The following is a 17,268-nucleotide window of genomic DNA, read 5'->3' on the forward strand; positions in this document are numbered from 1 at the left end:
AAAATTATTTTGACTATTCTAGTTTCTCTGTCTTTCCATTATAATTTATAATCAACTTGTCTATATCTACAGAGTTCTACCAGGATTTTGATTGAAATTGCTTTCAATTTTTTTAATGTTTACTTATTTTTGAGAGAGACAGAGCACGAATGTGGGAGGGGCAGAGAGGGAGCGAGACACAGAATCTGAAGCAGGCTCCAGGCTCTGAGCTGTCAGCACAGAGCCCGACGCGGGGCTCGAACTCACAAACTGCGAGATCATGACCTGAGCCGAAGTCAGACGCCCAACTGACTGAGCCACACAGGCACCCCTTGATTGAAATTGCTTTAAATCTATGGACCAATTTGTGGAAATTTTGCATTTTTACTCTTTTGAGTCTTCTAGTCATAAACACAATATATTTTTCTATTTATTTAGGTTTTCCCTGATTTCTTCATGAGCATTTTGCAATTTTCACACATATATCCCATATATAAATTTACACCTAACTATTTCATTCTTTTGGATTGATTACAAGTGGCATGGTATTTTTAATATTAGTTTCTAATAGTTCAGTGCTAGCCGACAGAAAGATGATTTGTGTGCTGACCTTGTGTATCCTGTCACCTTACTAAATTTGTTTATTAATTATAGAAGTTTTATATTTCTTTGTTTTGATAAATCTCTTGGGATGTTCTATATATACAAACATGGTATCTGTGAATAGGTTAGTATTATTTCCTTTTCTCCAATCAACATGACTTTGCTTTCTTTTTCTGTCCTACTGCTCTATGATATTGAATAGGAGTGATGACAGCAGATACCTTTGTCTTATTCCCCACCTTAGGGGGAATATGTTCAGTTTTTTGCCAATAAGTATATTAGCTAATGGTTTTATGCAAATGCCCTTTATCCAGTTTAGGGAAATTCTCTCCTATTCCTAGTTCGCTGAGTTTATATCATAAATAAAAGTTGAATTCTGTCAAACCCCTGTCAAAACCCTGTATTCATGTAATATGATCATGTGGTTTTGGTTTTTCTTCTTTAGCTTGCTAACTTGATGGATTATAATGACTGGTTTTTGAATACTGAACAGCCTTGCAATCCTTGGATAAAATTCCACTTGGTCATGATGTAGTTTATATATATGTGTACATGATGTATATATCACACACACACATATACAACTTGCTAAAGTTTTATTGAGGATTTTTACATCTGTGTTTATGAAGGATATTGGTCTGTAGTTTTCTTTTCTTGTACTATTTTTTTTCTGGGTAATGCTTGTCTCATAAATAAGTTGGGAAGTATTTCCTTCCCTTAACTTTTTGGAAGGGACTGTGTAGAATTGGTGATATTTTTTCTTTTAATGTTTGGCAGAAGTTATCAGTGGAACCATCTGGGTCTGAAATTCCTTTTTTCAGAAGACTTTTAACTACACATTCAATTTCTTTATTAATTATAGGACACTTCAAGATTTCTATTTCATCTTGTAGGAGTTTTGATAGCTTCTGGTTTTTGAGTAATTGGTACCTCTCATCTAATTTGTCAAATTTACATGGATACAGTTGTTTATAGTATTCTCATGGTCTTTTAATGTCTTTTTAAATGTCTGAAGGGTGTGTAATAATATCTCCTTTTTTAGTCCTGCTATTGGTAATTTGTGGCTTTTTTTTTTTTTTTGGTCATATTTGCAAAAGGCTTACCAATTTTATTGATTTTTTTAAAATTACCTTTTGGGTTTTCTCTATTATATTTCTGCTTTCAATCTTATTGATTTCTGCTCTCACATCTATAATTTCCATTCTTCTTTTTGCTTTGAATTTATTTTGCTCTACTGTTTATAGTTTCATAAAGTGGAAGCTTAGTTATTGATTTGAGACTTTTCTCTTTCCTACTATAATCATTTAATGCTATAGATTTCCCTCTAAGCACTGCTTTCACTGAAACCCACAAGTTTTGGTATGTTGTATTTTTTATTTTTGTTCAGTTCTAAAATTCTTTGAGACTTCCCTTTAACCTTTGAATTACTTAGGAGCCAAACTGTTTAACTTCCAAGTTTTAGAGATATTGTTCCCGCCATCTTTCTGTTTGCAATTTACTTTTGGTTCATTTAGACTTGTTTACATTTATTTTATAAAGCAGAATTTGGTTAGGGAATGTTCAATGGGTACTTGAAAACAGTGTGTATTCTGCTATTGGTAGGTGGAGTATTCTATAAATGTCAATGGTGTTTTGGTGTTTTTAAATTCTTCTATACCCTTGCTGACTTTCTCTCTACTAGTTCTATTCCTGAGATAAGCATATTAAAGACTCAGTAAACTTCTTTAGGTTGTGCTTCATGTATTTTGAAGCTCAGTTGTTAGGTGTATACACATTTAGAATTGCTATGTGTTCTTGGTAAATTGACTAGTATTATGTACTGTCACTATTCCTGGAAATTTTCTTTGCTTTGCAATCTACTTTATTTTACATTAATAAAGTCACTCTGGCTTTCTTTTTATTAATGTTTTGTGGTATATCATTTTCCACAGTTTTACTTTGAACCTACTTATATCATCATATTTGAAGTGAATACCTTGTGGACAGCATATAGTTAAGTCATTAAAAAAATTCATTCTGACAATCTCTCTTAGTTGGCATGTTTAGACCATTTACATTTAATATAATTATAAGTTTGGATTTAGGTATATCATTTTGCCATCTGTTTTCTGTTTTGTTTTTTTTTTTCATTTTTTGTTGTTGTTCCTATTTCTTCTATCCTGTTTTCTTTTGGGTTGTTTAAACATTTTTAATATTTCATTTTAATTTATCTAGTATATTTTTATTTACTATAGTTCCTTGTATAGTGCTCAGTAATTACTCTTTGGATTATAATATAAAAATTATCTTTTCAGAACCTACTTATAATATTTTACCATTTAAAGTGGAATGTAGAAACTTTTTTCCATATAGTTCTCTATATCCTCCCTTCCTTTATGATGTAGTCATCTTGTGCCCTACATCTACATACAGTGAATCAGATCAGATTATGTTATTTTCCCCCAAATGTCAGACTATTTATTCTATGTAGCCAGATATTTACCATTTCTCTTCTTCCTTTATATCTCATATTCCAAGTTTCTATCTGGTATCATTTCCTTTCTGTTATAACAACTTCCTTTAGCAATTCTTTCAGAGAAGGTCTGTTGATAAGAAACTTTCTTAGTTTTTTTTGTCTTGTTTTGTTTTGCTTTTTTTAACTTGAGAATGTCTTCCCTTACCTTCATCTCTGAAGGATATTTTTATTGGACATAGAATTCTGGGCTAATGGTTCTTCTCTTTCAACTTTTAAAAAACATTGTGTCACTACTAGATAGATGGCTTCCATAGTTTCTGATAAGAAATTCATGGTGCTATCTAGATTTATCCCATGTGGCTGGTCTTGGATGTCGGGTGGTGGTCTATCCTGCGGTTCAGTCTGAAAGTCTATGGTATACTACTTAAGGTCAGACCCGTGCATATTCAGATTGGTGGGGAGCTCAGGATCTCATAACCTTCTTTATATGTTCACTTTCCTGAGCTCCTTCCTCTCATATCTCTGCCCAGTACTTTTTGGTTCCCAAGGCTCCCTTTTAGTTCCTCTGGCCAGAAAGCTGGTTCTTTGCTTTATTCTGCTTTGCCTCACACTTCCCACATGTGCACCTTCATTTGGGGCCATGCAGTAGGAAAATAGAAAGGAAGAAAAAAACAACAGGGTTTCATCCCACCCTCTTAGAATATAGTTCTTCTGCTCAGAGAGATAGATTCCTTTCCCTTGACATTTTAAATTTCCTATGGGCCCATGTTGTTGCTGTTGCCACTGTTGCTGCTCTTATCACAGGATTGCTAACAGGGTACAAGGATATGGAGAAAAAAACAAAAGAGGGCAGATTTCCCCTCACTCAATCTGAGCTTAGAGACCCTGATCCTGTCCTGCATGTAGAGGGCTTCTCTGTGTCCTCTCTTTGTCAGCACAGATGCCCACTTCTGGGTTTTGGCTGCATTGAGTCTAGGCTAGGGGGTACTAGAGGGAAGAAAATGCCAGTTCAGTAGTACTTCAAATTTTGATACTTTTCCAATCTGCCTCCTACTACATACTTTCAGGGTCCTCAATTAGCTGTTACATACATTTTGCCAAGGTTTTAGAACTGTATTCAGTGTGGTGGACAGGATGGAGTAGGCTGACTCCATCTTACCCAGTTCAGAATGTCCATATATCTTTTCATACTTTTTTAGTGAGTATGTAAAAGATCCATAGAAATCAAAAGGTGGGAAAATAGAATCTGAAGTCCTGATGGCAGGATCTGTAAAGAAGATTCTTTTACAGGAAAGTATATAGGGGAGAGCTGGACAATAGTCATAATAGACTCTTAAGGAAACATATTTCTGGGTGGCTTTTGGAAAACAAGGAGGATTACAGATTAATTGGGTAGGTCCTTCCCTTGGCATGAGTGTATCACTTTGATGTGATCTAGAATTTAAAAAGTATCAAAAGGAAACTATACTGCATATCAACATGGAGTTTATTAAGCTAATAAAACTACTCTCCCTACTGACTGAGATAAATTTGGGCACCCATACTGGTCTAGCTAGGGCACATGGGGTGAGAGGCAGAGGTGTAGGCTCCCAGACCTCTGGAATTCCACAGGAGGGTTGTACTTGCATTTCAGGATCTAAGTGAGATTTAACACAGACACTGGCATTCTTATAAGATGACAGTGCTTATGGTATTGCAGGGGGACTCAAGGAAGGAGAGGCATTACACAAAGGGAGGTGGGATAGGACCATGGTTCCAAGGTCAAGTGTTGTGGAGGGGGGTTGAGCATATATGCACATGTACACACACAAACACACCCCTCTTGTATTTCTCCAATAAGTGGTACCTTGAGTGCCCTTTTATTGGGGGATTTCATGAAATAGATGCATATTATATAAACCATACTCAATGCTTCTCTCCTTTTCTTCTTGGTGAGATGATCACAGGGTGTGCACACTTAGTGAGCAAGACTGGGCTTTACACTCAACTACTCCAGAGGCATAGCTATAGCTGAGATGGGGATCAGGTCCTTCTGAGAAACCTGTGGCATAGACCAAGAAGAAAGATGCTCATCTCCCATCCTTCTAGGGAGGTCCCCATGGCAGGAATGGGGAGTTTGAGCATGTAGGTGAATGTGTACTCAGTCCTCTCTAAATTCACAAGGGTACATGACAGTGGTGCAAGTGCATTTTATATGTCACCAAAAATCCTGTGTTTCCCTAAGGGGAAGAAATTAAAAATCACTGTATCAGAACTCCTGATTGGTGAGCTAGATCAGGAATAAAGATCAAATCAGTGGAAAAGGGGGGAAAAAAGTACTATAATGAGCGGACTCTTCCTTTTAATCTACTTCATGTGCAGACAGGTCTGGCTGGTGGCATCTGCTGCTTACACCTCTCCAGCATCCAGTGAGAAACTATCCTTAACACCTGACATACTTCCATACTAGGATCTCTTCCTGATGTTTAATCCCAAGGTATCCATCTTTTAAATTAGCCCCAATAAGTCTAGTTTTATTAACTGAGTAGATAGAACATGCTGATGAGGGAAAATCGAAGATGCTCTCTGAATCACATGCAGTTGGCCACATGAAATAAAAACTGAAAAAATCAAACACTACCCAATACAGTTGGACAGCAGTGGCCAGAACTGGTGACGGAAGCACCAGTGGGCTTCCCTTGCTGGAACTCCATGAAGTTCCATGAAGTATGCAGTAAGTCTGGAAGTATGTAGTTCCATGAAGAACGGCTTTTTCCCATAGAGGGTCTCCATGGTGAGGAGCTAAAGACATTTTACGAAGCATATTGTTTTCACACTTACAGCTACCCCTGGAAGTTGAAGAGTGGTTGGGGTAGCAGAGAACCGGGATGATACAGCTTAGCCGGAGGAACCTTAGACCAGTTACCAGAAGATATGAGTCCTCATCCTGGTTCTGCTACCTATGCCATGAGAGAGAGTGGGCAAGGGATTTCCACCTCCATGGACCTTGGCTTCCTCTTACAGAATAGTGAGGACACTGATAAGGTGATTTCAAGCTGGAGAATTAAAAATTGTCTGAAACTCACTCCCCCCATTAAAAGGTGAGTTCTAATTCCCCTCCCGTTGAGTGTGGGCTGGCTGGCCTCAGTGACTTGTGTCTAAGGGAACAGAATGTAGCACAAGAGAACTGCCTGACTTCCAAGGTCAGGTAGTAAGAGGACACACAGCTCCCCACTGACTCTCTTGTCCATGACGCTCACCCTGGAACCCAGTCACGTGTTGTGAGGAAGCTGCTACATCTCCATACGGAAAGCCACAGTCCCAGCTGACAGCCTACATCAACCACTAGCCATGGGAATGAGTGTGTCTTCAGGTGGTGCCAGCCCACCATCTCAGCTCTAGCTGAGACCACATGGGACAGAGACAAGCATTCCCTTCTAGGCCATACCCATATTGAAGATCCACAGGCAAATAAATGCTGTCGCTTTAATCCTGTACATTTTGGAGCGGTACATTTACACGGTAACAGATACTCAGGAGAGTTAATGCCTAAAGACAGACTCAGTGATGCCCAAGGTTCCTTCCAGACCAGGAATTCTGGCATATCTACACTGAGCTAACTAGTTCCACACTATAGTATGAGACAGGAACTGATAAGCGTGCAGATGAGCCCTCTCAGACTTGAGTATTCTACACAGAGCAAAATGAACCTGTTTGAGAAGGCTATCCTTATTGGAATTAGGTCTTATGCTTCTTTTGAAGTCTCTACAAGTCTTTGGAGTACCTGAAACAGAGGGAGTGGTTGAGGAATGAACTCACAGTTTCTTGTAGAATTGAAATATATCAAGTAGGTGCTCACTGTCAACATCCGGAGAGGCAAATGGAACAATGCAGTGCTCACAGGCATGACATAAATTTAAGTATGCTCCACATTAAGACAGTCCTATCCATGAAAGGTCAACTTTCATGAAGAATAAATTAGAGTCTGATCAGCCACATTAACAAAAACCTTGTAAGAGTATTCCCGTTAAAATTTGATGGACATGTAGGAAAACGAGACAGGAAATATGTCAAAATGTTAACGGTGTCTATCTCTAGGTAGTATGATTATAAATGAGATTTATTTACTTCTTTAAACATTTTACTATTTTTCAAATGTTGTTTTGGTATATTTTCATATGTAAGAAAATGTGCTAAAATGATGGGAATAAAGTTGATTTAAGACAGTGTTGGGTAAAAGGGCTTCCATGGAAAATCATGAAGAATTATTTTGAGAAAAAGGACTATGGTCAGAGAAGTTTATTTTGTTGTTACCAATTTTTGTTTTTTTCCTCCAGATAATTTTTTAAATTCACAGTTACATAAAATGGAACAGATTTTGGTTTATTTTCTAATTGCAGTCTTAGCACTTTCAATGTGCTAAGGAGCCCTGAAACTCTCCAAAAGGGAGAAAAAGTAAACAGCATGGCCCAAACTTGTTTTGGGGGGGCATTTCCTGAGGTTAGTGTTGTTCAGAATACATTCCAGGGAACTCTGACATAAAGCAAGGTCCATTTAAAGCCAGTGCAGTCCCTTCCTGTGCCCAGGCCTGGGTCCTCGGGACAGGTGCACACCTCCTCACGACCATAAGTCAGACAGCCTCCCTGCACGCCCAGACAGTGGGGGCTGGGGACACCACTGAGCTCAGGAGCCTTTAGCAGCTTGGTTCCAGGAAAGAATGTCATCTGGGTGTGTGGAGAGAAAAGTCACCCCATGTGGAGCTAGATGGGTCAGGATGATGCCTCCCTCACCTCATGGAGAATTCTGGAGACTCAATTTGTTTTCTACCGCAGACATTTGGTGAAGTGTTTGTGGGATGACTGTGCTCAGCTTGTGCTATTCTTTCTTCCTGAGATGTAACCGGAACATCTTTACTTTTACCTAGAGGTATCAGGAAATGTTGGGGCCCAAATGAGAAGCTGGCCTAATTTTCCAGTGATTCTTACTTAACAGTCACACAGGGAGAGTTTCACGGGAGCACAATCTTTAGCAACTTGTCACTGAAATTCTCAAAGGAATATTTAGCTTTTTCTGCAGAAAAGAAACATTTTCAAAATGGCGGACTTCTGCCCATCCCTTTTTCAATTTAAAATTTATTGAAATTATTGAAAGGGTTTTTAGTGAATTCTTCTCTACCTCAGATGCTCCCAGAGAATTTCTGGGTGTCCCCGAGCTAAGACTTTCCCAAGTTTCTAAGCCTACCAGGCATACAATTCTCTTTCTGACAATGCTTCTTAGCTGACCAAAGTACCCCACTAGGGTAGAAGCCAAGAGCCCCAAACAGAGGGAGGCCCCTTTTCCATTCTGCTGTTTACTGGGCCACAGTAAGAATTAGCATTCTGCCTGCGAGTACAGTTCTACTTTTTCCCTTTGTTTGGAATACAGAATCACTCATCTGGAAATTACAGGGTAATATAAATGAATCGTGTGTCCTGATACGTCTATATTCTTGCAATGCCTGCTGCTGCCTTAATCACCAAATAAAACAAACAGAAAGGAAGTCTCAAAAATGTTTTTACTATCATTTTTTTCCCTGTGTTGGGGCTTATGATGATATGCGTAACTCCCAGTCAAGAGCCTATGAAAGAAAATCACAGCAAAATTAGCAAGATAGGCTCCAGCTGGAAACATCGACATATACTGCACAGGGTCAGGATTTTCATTCTGCACTGAGCCTGTACACAGGGGCATCAGTGAGTGTGCCCGGAGCTGGAGTCCTCCAAGTGGGCTACAACCTTCGTGGATCAGACTAGCCTTTCCTTTCAGACCTACAGAATTTACATCTAGAGAAATGAAACAATAAAATGAGGCCAGTCTTTCCTCTTAACCATATTACTCTCCACGAAAGAGCACTTGGCTGAGAAACAGAGCTTATGAATTGTGACCATCATCCTGGCTTAGCTCAACACAGACCCTGCAAGATATGATTTCTCCTTTATGCTTGTTTTCAAGAATGCCTCCCTAACTTGCCCCAAAATCCTTTGAGGGCAGGGTGATGCTGTGTATCCTCCTCTTTATCTTCCCGCTGCTTAGTACATTTCTTAGTTAACCAACACTGATGGAAGGGTGCCCAAATGGTCTCAGTCATTGGTCCATGTCGACAAACTACCCTGGGGGGAGCCAGGAGGAATGCTAAGGCTAAAGCTTTTCTTTTTGCAACACTTGCTTCTGCAAAAGTGCATGGATGAGTGTCTCGGTTGCAGCGATGTTATCTCCCTCTTGCCTGGCCATTTTATCAGTGTTAAGACTGTAAGGATGAGGGTCAAAGAATAATAAAATTGTTTAGCTTGTGTTTGCAAACCAGCATCCTTTATTGAGAACCCCAAGCTATTTTGCCTGACATTCTTCATTCTTATTAACAAAAGGCAGCGATAGCTCTCAACTCACCACCCATCTTCCCTCCTGCTACGAAAATGCACACAATTAGGGAAACAAAACTTCCCAGCTGGTAGGAGTTAATGTAACTTTAACGAATGCTGATGAATTACTCATTCAATATTGGACAGAAGGAAGAGGCCACCATGAAAGAATTTCCTCTTAGTGTTCCGTTCTCTCAAGAAATGGAGTAAGTTGTACTTTACAATACTGCAAAGTTATATAAACTGGCTTTCTTTGGAAAGCGAGGATTAATACAACACTTTCTGTCCCTACCCCTTGGGCACATGGTCGACCAAAGGGAGCAGCTTCCACTTACTGACTGTCAGGAGAGGTTGTTAGGAGCCCAGAACTCGAAATCATACCTTGGTTTGAATCCCTGCCTGCCACTTACTGGCTGTGTGATTCCAGGCCCTGGCTTTCTCAACTGTAAAATGAGGCTGGTAAAAGCCTATGTTGAGGGGGGTGTTGTGAGGATGAGAGAGCTTACGCATGTCAGCTGCTGCAGGCACACACTGAGTGCTCCATACATCTTAGCATTTCTTATTAGCACTGTGTTCCCTGCAGTGTGCGAGGAGGCGCTTACACGCAGCTGCATTTAGTTCCTCAGTAACAGAAGTTGAGTAACTCATCCAAGGACAGAAAGTAAAAGCGTCAGAAGTCAAAGCCAGGCCTGTCTCATTCCTAACTAAGCTGTGCACTTCCTGCCCCACTGCGCCACTTCCTGGATGACTCCCCCCCGCCACACACACAGACACACGTCCAGCAAACCTATTAGAAAGGCATGTGCATCACTGGACCACAAAATGGTAAACTGTGAACCTCATTATCTAGGGATTCCAAATGTCTCTCAATCAGACTGTTTCCTTTTTGAGTTCAAGGACCCTTTTTTTGTATTGTCCCTAAGGAAAAATAGCAAATAGTTCTGACACACAATAGGCACTCAGTACTCGCTGGTTTTACACGGAAATTCGCAGAAGAAAAGTGGAACTATATCCCGGTTCAGAATACTTGATCAAACAATCCGAACAAACCATGAATTGCCCAAAGCTTTGGAAACCTTGCCCAACATAGCGTGTGTTTTCTGGAGACAATGAGGGTTTTGATCTGAAGCTAAGCATTTCTAATCTTGTCAAAAAAAACTGTGTGAGTGAAAACTATTCCTCTCAGGCCTCCAGGTGGGATTAGGGGAAGGGCCTCCCGATGCTGCTGCTGCAAAACCTGCACAACCAGAGGCTTTGAGACGGATATAATCTTAGGATTATGGTTATTTCCTCCTGGGTTCTCCCAAGTGTTATGAGGGATCCTGCATTATTACTGCTATTCTGGCAAACAGATCTGGGTATTGCCAAGTGTTCTAGACCTGTTTCCCCATCCGAGGTCGAGAGGGGGTGAGGGCCAGCCAGCAACCTCACTACCCCAGACGTGTGCCTGGAGACTCCCAAACAGGCAGTGTGAGAGCATGCGTGCCCACCTCCTCAAAGCCACTGGGGGTGGGAGTGAATGGAAAGAAACTGCATACGACCTGATTTATTTCTAAGAACTTTTAGCCAAGATTTTCTTGGAATGTCTCCATCGGTGACCCCTGAGAATGGTAGCATTTCATCTCCTCTGCATTTTGAGGTAAGCAGTGCAGTAGAGGGAGGGCTGAGGTGGGGGGGCCTGGGAGGTGACATTAACATGAGGATGGCAGAAGCAAACTCCCACGGACTCCGAAGTTACACCACGACACAGCTCTCAGTGTGGGCCTGCCAGACAGACTGGGTTAGTCCCTACATGAAGGGATTTTCTTGTAGTCTGGGGAATAGGACCAGAATCTGAGGTTAGGAAGCCTGTTTAACTTTAACGTCTGCCATTTGTGAGAGCCTTATGATGTTTGACACGTTACTGAGCCTTCGTTTCCTCCTCTGTAGAATGGGGATAACAATGAAACACACCTCAGAGAACACTGAGATGACACGAGCTAACGCATAGAAAAGTACTTAGTGTAGAGGGTTAGGACACACAAGAAGCACTCGGTGACTGCTGGCCACCCCTACCCATCTTTTCATGCTGCTAACCAAGGAGGATACCTTGTAAATGTATGAGAGTGTCCTGTATTTTCACACGTGTGTAACGATTAACACGCATACACACACACGAAAGAGCTTCTTTGTGTATTTTGTGGCTGCCTCCCCAAATAACCCTGTCGCTGCAGGACAGAAATGATTGCCTAGTGTTGCAGGTGAGGAAGTGGAAGCGGGGAGAGGTGAGGGTTTGTTGGAATTCATCATCTGGGACAGTGCTGCTGTCTGCCTCTGCACACAATGCACAGCTACCTGGGAGGAAACCACGAGGTCAAACACACAGAGGAAAGAACCGGAAGCCAGTCTGTCTGTGAGAGAGGGCAGGAAGATTCTATTCTTGTCTGGTCTGGGTTAGTCTATTTGTCTACTTGCTACTTGGGACCACAGGGATTTTGTGACCCTTGAAGGCTGTGGCCTAAGGTTTGAGAAGCACAGCTGTGGGGAGTCCTGTTTCCCAATGCCAAGGGAAGGGCATGTTCCTTCAGAATAAACTGAGGTATTATTTGAATTGTTGTCTATTCAAATTTTTATCAGAGAAAATTTTGAAACATGGAAAAGTATAGAGATAAGAGTATGATGAATCCCCCGTGCTGACCATCCAGTTTCGACAATCCTCACTCCATGCCAACCCCGTTTGGCCTACAACTCTGCCATTTCCCCTGCTCCCTGATTTTTCTTTAAGGAAATACTTGGGGGAATTGACAACCAATACAGACTCCCCCTGTGTTCTGCATATTCAGGTTTAGCAGGTCTGGAGTGGCTGGGGATTTGTTGTCTTCATGACCACCACCCTTTCCACCCCCAACTGGTGACACGGGAAAGACAGATGCCCCTCTCCCTGGAGATGCCGAACTGGGGGATCTCTGAAGGCTGCAACATTTGCAAGTGGAGGATTCTGTAAGTGACAACCAGGAAGTGGGTTCTGTGAAGGGAACTGGGCAATCCCTTCAGCCATGCAACTGTTCAAGAGCCTGTCACAGGGGACTGAAGGACCCGTCCCCTCTTCCTCCCCCTGCCCCCAGGTACACACACAACTGTGGGAACAGAAGGAGATGAGACTGGAGGGAGAAGGCTTGTCCTCGGGCCTGAGTGAAGACTTTCCCAGGAGAACACACTCCATTGCTGGGCCTGTCACTTGCAGCTTGATCATCTGTAGTCACCTACCAACCACCTCCATTCACCTGTGTCCTCCTCGTATCATCTTTATTTCCCTGAAGCCTGACATAGTAACTGCCCACGGGGGCAAACTGTGCGATGTTGGTAACATTTGACAGGTCTTTACCTTCAAAATATCAGCTTTATGACTCCATTTTACCCACAGTAGGTAGTCAATCAATGCCCAGTGAAGGAATAAGCAAGAATAGGGTTATAAGAGCTCTGACATGCCAGCAAATGAACTAGGATTTCTGGCCAATCCCACAGCAGTGCAAGGTGGCTACGATATCTCCAGGTGCAGGTGAGAAAACTGAGATAGGGTATATGGAAGCACGTAGCACATGAAGATGATTACTACATGGTCAACATCTGGGAATGATTATTACTATTATTGTCCAAAGCCAGGCAACTCCCCACAGCGGAGCAGGGATTTGAACTCAGGTCTGCCTGGCTCTCCGGTCATGCTGCCTTGCTAAGCAGTGTCTGTGCTGGAAAAGCAAGAGCCAGTGGCCTCTCAAAGGAGACCCAAGTCACCAGGGTTAAGACATGAACATGTGGAAAATATAAACCACCTGGCAAGTCCCAGACAATGAGGAATTTCAGGATAAGGAACAAAATTGGGGGAGCTGGTCTACATTTTTTTAGTAGAGCACTACAATATTTCAAGGAGAGTAGGTACCAAGAACATGTCCCTAGTGGCCTGTCCCGCTGCATAGGACATGCACAGGATAGCTCATCTATGCTGGAAGGGGACAAGCATGTTTGAGCCTCGTAGATGGCACGGAACAGACCAAGGCAGGGAAGATGCTCCTTCTTACCTCTTTGCCCTGTCTTTCTCATCTTCATCCATTAGATTTTCTACGCAGTTTTTCCTGCAAAAAAAGAACAGATGATTACTGTCTGCTTCTAGTCCTTTCTTCTAGGTCTTTCCTGGGGTCGTTGTTTTGCTCTGATCTAACCCACAAGTCTTAGCCCAGAGGTTCACAAACTTTTTGGTTCTAGCAAAACCCTTCACACTCTCAAAAATGACTGAGGATCCAAAGAGCTCTTGTATATGTATGTGGGTTCAAATTGAAAAATCTTAAATCCCCAAGCACTCATTCTAGGTGTCAGAGCCATGCAGTCATAGCTTTCAAGGAGCTTCTAGAAAGGTTCACTGTATATTCATGAGCGTCAAAAAGGCAAATAATGTGTTGTATTAGGAAAGCTGTTTTGACCTCCTGGACCCACCAGGGGTCCCCCAGACTGCACTTTGACAACTGTTGTCTACACCTGGCTCAAGGAAGTATCTGTTTATCTCAAACCTTAAACCTGCAAGGTGCCCATGACATTGTAAAGAACAGCATTTATCTATCTGGTCATTCAAATACACAGAGCCCTCTTACATGCAGCTGGGAAGAAATTGGGGCCCCAAAGGACTATAATCTGTAGTCCTTCCAGGCATTTATACTTCCCTAGACAGTCAAGGCACACAGATGTGAAAAATTAAGTAACAATCCAGGAATGTTCTTGTAGCCCAAAGTCATCAGAGACTAGCTCACCGCCCAGAACCTGTACTCTCCTAGGCAGCCGGCTGGATTTCTTGCTGCCCCACAGATCTGGGTCCCTCTGTCACATGCAGGCATGCGCAGACTCTTTATTTCATTCTCATGTTTCCCAGGGTCCCGCCTGTTTGGGGAACCCCCTCCAGCCAGCCCTCAGAGCAGAAACACTCTCAGGGTGTCCATGAGGCCACAGCCTGCAGGGAGAACTGTAGGAGAATTATGCGGTAGCATAGAGGGCAGAGTGGCTGAGATACGGGTGTGGACCCCAGGGAAGCTGAATCGCCACTGCCCACACGCTTCTGTTGTAAGAGGGTCTGAAGTCAGAACTCCAAAACCAACACTTTGCAAATGCACTAACACTCTCAAAACTTAAAGTTTTAGATAACCTTTTACTGGGGCAAATGAATATTTCTAAGATAATTTGGTTTTGTGATCTGGGTCTGACAAGTGCACAGGGATGGGTGTGAGCTGGAAGAGGAGGAGGAATTCTAGCTACAGCCCTTGTTTACACACATGCCCCATTCAGTAAACAGAAAGGCATATTTTGGTGATAGACTTGCAAGACACGCCATTCGGCAGTTAAGGCTTGTATCGTAATTAAAATGGGGTTAACACATCTGCAAACAGGCATGTGCTTAATGTCTCCCAGATGGAATCTGTTCAAAGTTTTAAGATGTGAAAAATGCGGCATCAACTCATTTAGTGATGCACTACCCCAGGTCCCTGCTCTGAAGAAAGTGCTGGCTGCCCATGCATCCAGGTCACGAGCAAGGACCCAGCCAAGCCAAGCCCTTCACCAGGTGCCCCTGGACAGAGCACATTCTCAGGAGGGATGTGGGCTTCACACTGCTTTCCTGAGGTTCCGGAATCCTGTTTGGATTACTGGGATTGCTTAGTCATAAATGAAACATTTAGGAGTGACTAATAGCTATTCTTTATTGACCACATCTTCTCTGTTTTATATTTGTTTGTCCTTAAACATTTCCTGAATCCATGAAGCTGTGATGACCTATACCTCCTTCCTCTTCTTCCCCATCCCTCCTGTTGCCTTGACTGATTCCTGTCATCTGTCCCCTGTCTGTGCCACTCTGCTCAACTGTACCTGGTGAGACAGGGCCCCTAAGCCAAGTTCCTCAGTAGCACCTGCCACAGGAGCCCCACACTGAAGTTCTCACTGTCTTGTCACTGAGCCCATTGTGTCCCATGCCCTCCCCAGGTTTTTTTTAAATTAAATACACATGACATAAAATTGATCACTCTTACGTGTATAGTTCAGCGGGATTAAGTGCATTCATATTGCTGTGCAGCCATCACCACCATCTCCAGAAAGTCTTTGCATCTTATAAAATTGCAACTCTGTGTCCATTAAACACTAACTCCCCATTCCCTCTCTCCCCAGACCCTGGCAACCACCATTCCTCCATTCCTTTCTTTTTTTAAAATCAATTTTTTTTAATATTTATTTATTTTTGAGAGAGAGAGCACGCGCGTGCAAGTGGGGGAGGGGCAGAGAGAGAGGGAGACACAGAATCTGAGGCAGGCTCCAGCCTTGAGCTGTCAGCACAGAGCCTGACACGGGGCTTGAACTCACAGACCATGAGATCATGATCTGAGCTGAAGTAGGTTGCTTAACCGACTGAGCCACCCAGGTGCTCCCATTCCTTCCTTTTTAGGGCTGAATAATATTCTATTGTGTGTTTATACCACCTTTTGTTCATCCAGTCATCCATCCATGGACACTGGGTGGCTTCCACCTGTTGACTGTTATGAGTAGTGCTGCTATGAACAGGGCTACGCTCCTCCTGCCTCATGTTTTTGAGCCATTCTTTTACTTCATGATGTGCAGAAGCTAGACAGGGTCCAAAGGCACACAAGAAAAGGGGGAGGGTCAAAGGCAAAAAAATCTCTCCTGTGAGGTTTGGGTAAAGGAAGAGTAGAGAAGTTTAAGAGGTGACAACTACTCTTCCCAGTTGCATAAAGAGTTTCCAATGAAAAGGATTTTGGGCAGTTTGTTTTGTTTTTTTACGACCACATAGAGCCAGGGAAGAGAAAATGAGCTTAAGTGAAGGCAGAGGAGAGTCTGTCTGGAGCTGAGAAAATAACTATTGTTGTGATTAACCCCAAGAGTGAACAAGGGAGGGAAGCTATAGAATCTTTACTCTCGATAAATATATATTCTAAGTATGTTAGGCGTTTATGAGATTTATTAGCCAGAATCCCAACAGGAAACAGGACTTCATTACCAAGCTGTGGGTGGGGTCTAGGGGAACCAAGAGGGATGGTATGGTTACCTAGGGTTGGTATCAGATGAGCTGTTACCAGCTCTGAGGGTGAAGGGACCAGCGGCAAATGGTTTGCCAAACCTGGAAGGAGTGTGTCATATAGGGGAGGCAGCATTTGGTGGAAGGATGCAGCCGGCATGAAGAAACCTCTTGAGAGGGGAGTCAAGGGAATAAATACCTCACTTCACTCTCCACCCATCCCATTGCCTGTTTGTGTCTCTTATTAGTTATACCACCCAGAAGGCTGAGGCAGGGAGGCCATGATATCATCCATGTGGGGAAGCCCCCAGTGCAGAGTGAAGGGTGGAGAGGTGTGAAGGGGAACAGGAAGGACACCCAGCATGCCACTAATGTTCATCTCTGAGAAGCTCTTCCAGTTCTGGATATGTCTGGATTTTTTCTGGAACACAAACTATTTGGAGTCTTTTAAAAACCTTTTACAACTGTCCAAATTTGAAGTATAGGCATCTACATGTAGAAATAATAACACTCAAGAAATAATAATACAATACAATAATGATGAGAGGCTGAGGAAGGAGAGCCTGGCAGAGAAGTGTCTTGTAACTATTTAAGCCACAAAATCAGTAACGATAGATTGTAACCCACAGAAGAAACTATTCAGGCGTCTATACTGCTACAAAGAAAGAAAGAAACAGGGGCAGGGGGACAGATCTCCCTTACAGAAGAATTCCAATTAATAAATGTAGAAAGAATATGGAAATAGAAAATCACCATCAGTACCCCATAGTAATAATTGTTGCAGGCAAGATCCACTGATGGATGCTTAAGTT

General features: G+C 42.4%; 1 protein-coding gene across 2 annotated transcripts in view; it reads right to left on the reverse strand.

Annotated features, from left to right (window-relative positions):
- The window catches only part of NPAS2 (neuronal PAS domain protein 2), an 84,385-nt gene extending 70,866 nt beyond the window's left edge, over nucleotides 1–13,519 (reverse strand). For both annotated transcript variants that reach the window (XM_032592616.1, XM_032592617.1), the window contains exon 1: nucleotides 13,470–13,519. In XM_032592616.1, coding sequence (XP_032448507.1) covers nucleotides 13,470–13,501 — 32 coding nt within the window. In that variant the 5' untranslated portion in view covers nucleotides 13,502–13,519. The remainder of the gene's footprint in view (nucleotides 1–13,469) is intronic.
- Nucleotides 13,520–17,268: the final 3,749 nt, after the last annotated feature.

The sequence above is a fragment of the Lynx canadensis genome, chromosome A3 (genome assembly GCF_007474595.2).
Source record: "Lynx canadensis isolate LIC74 chromosome A3, mLynCan4.pri.v2, whole genome shotgun sequence".
NCBI classification, from domain to species: domain Eukaryota; kingdom Metazoa; phylum Chordata; class Mammalia; order Carnivora; family Felidae; genus Lynx; species Lynx canadensis.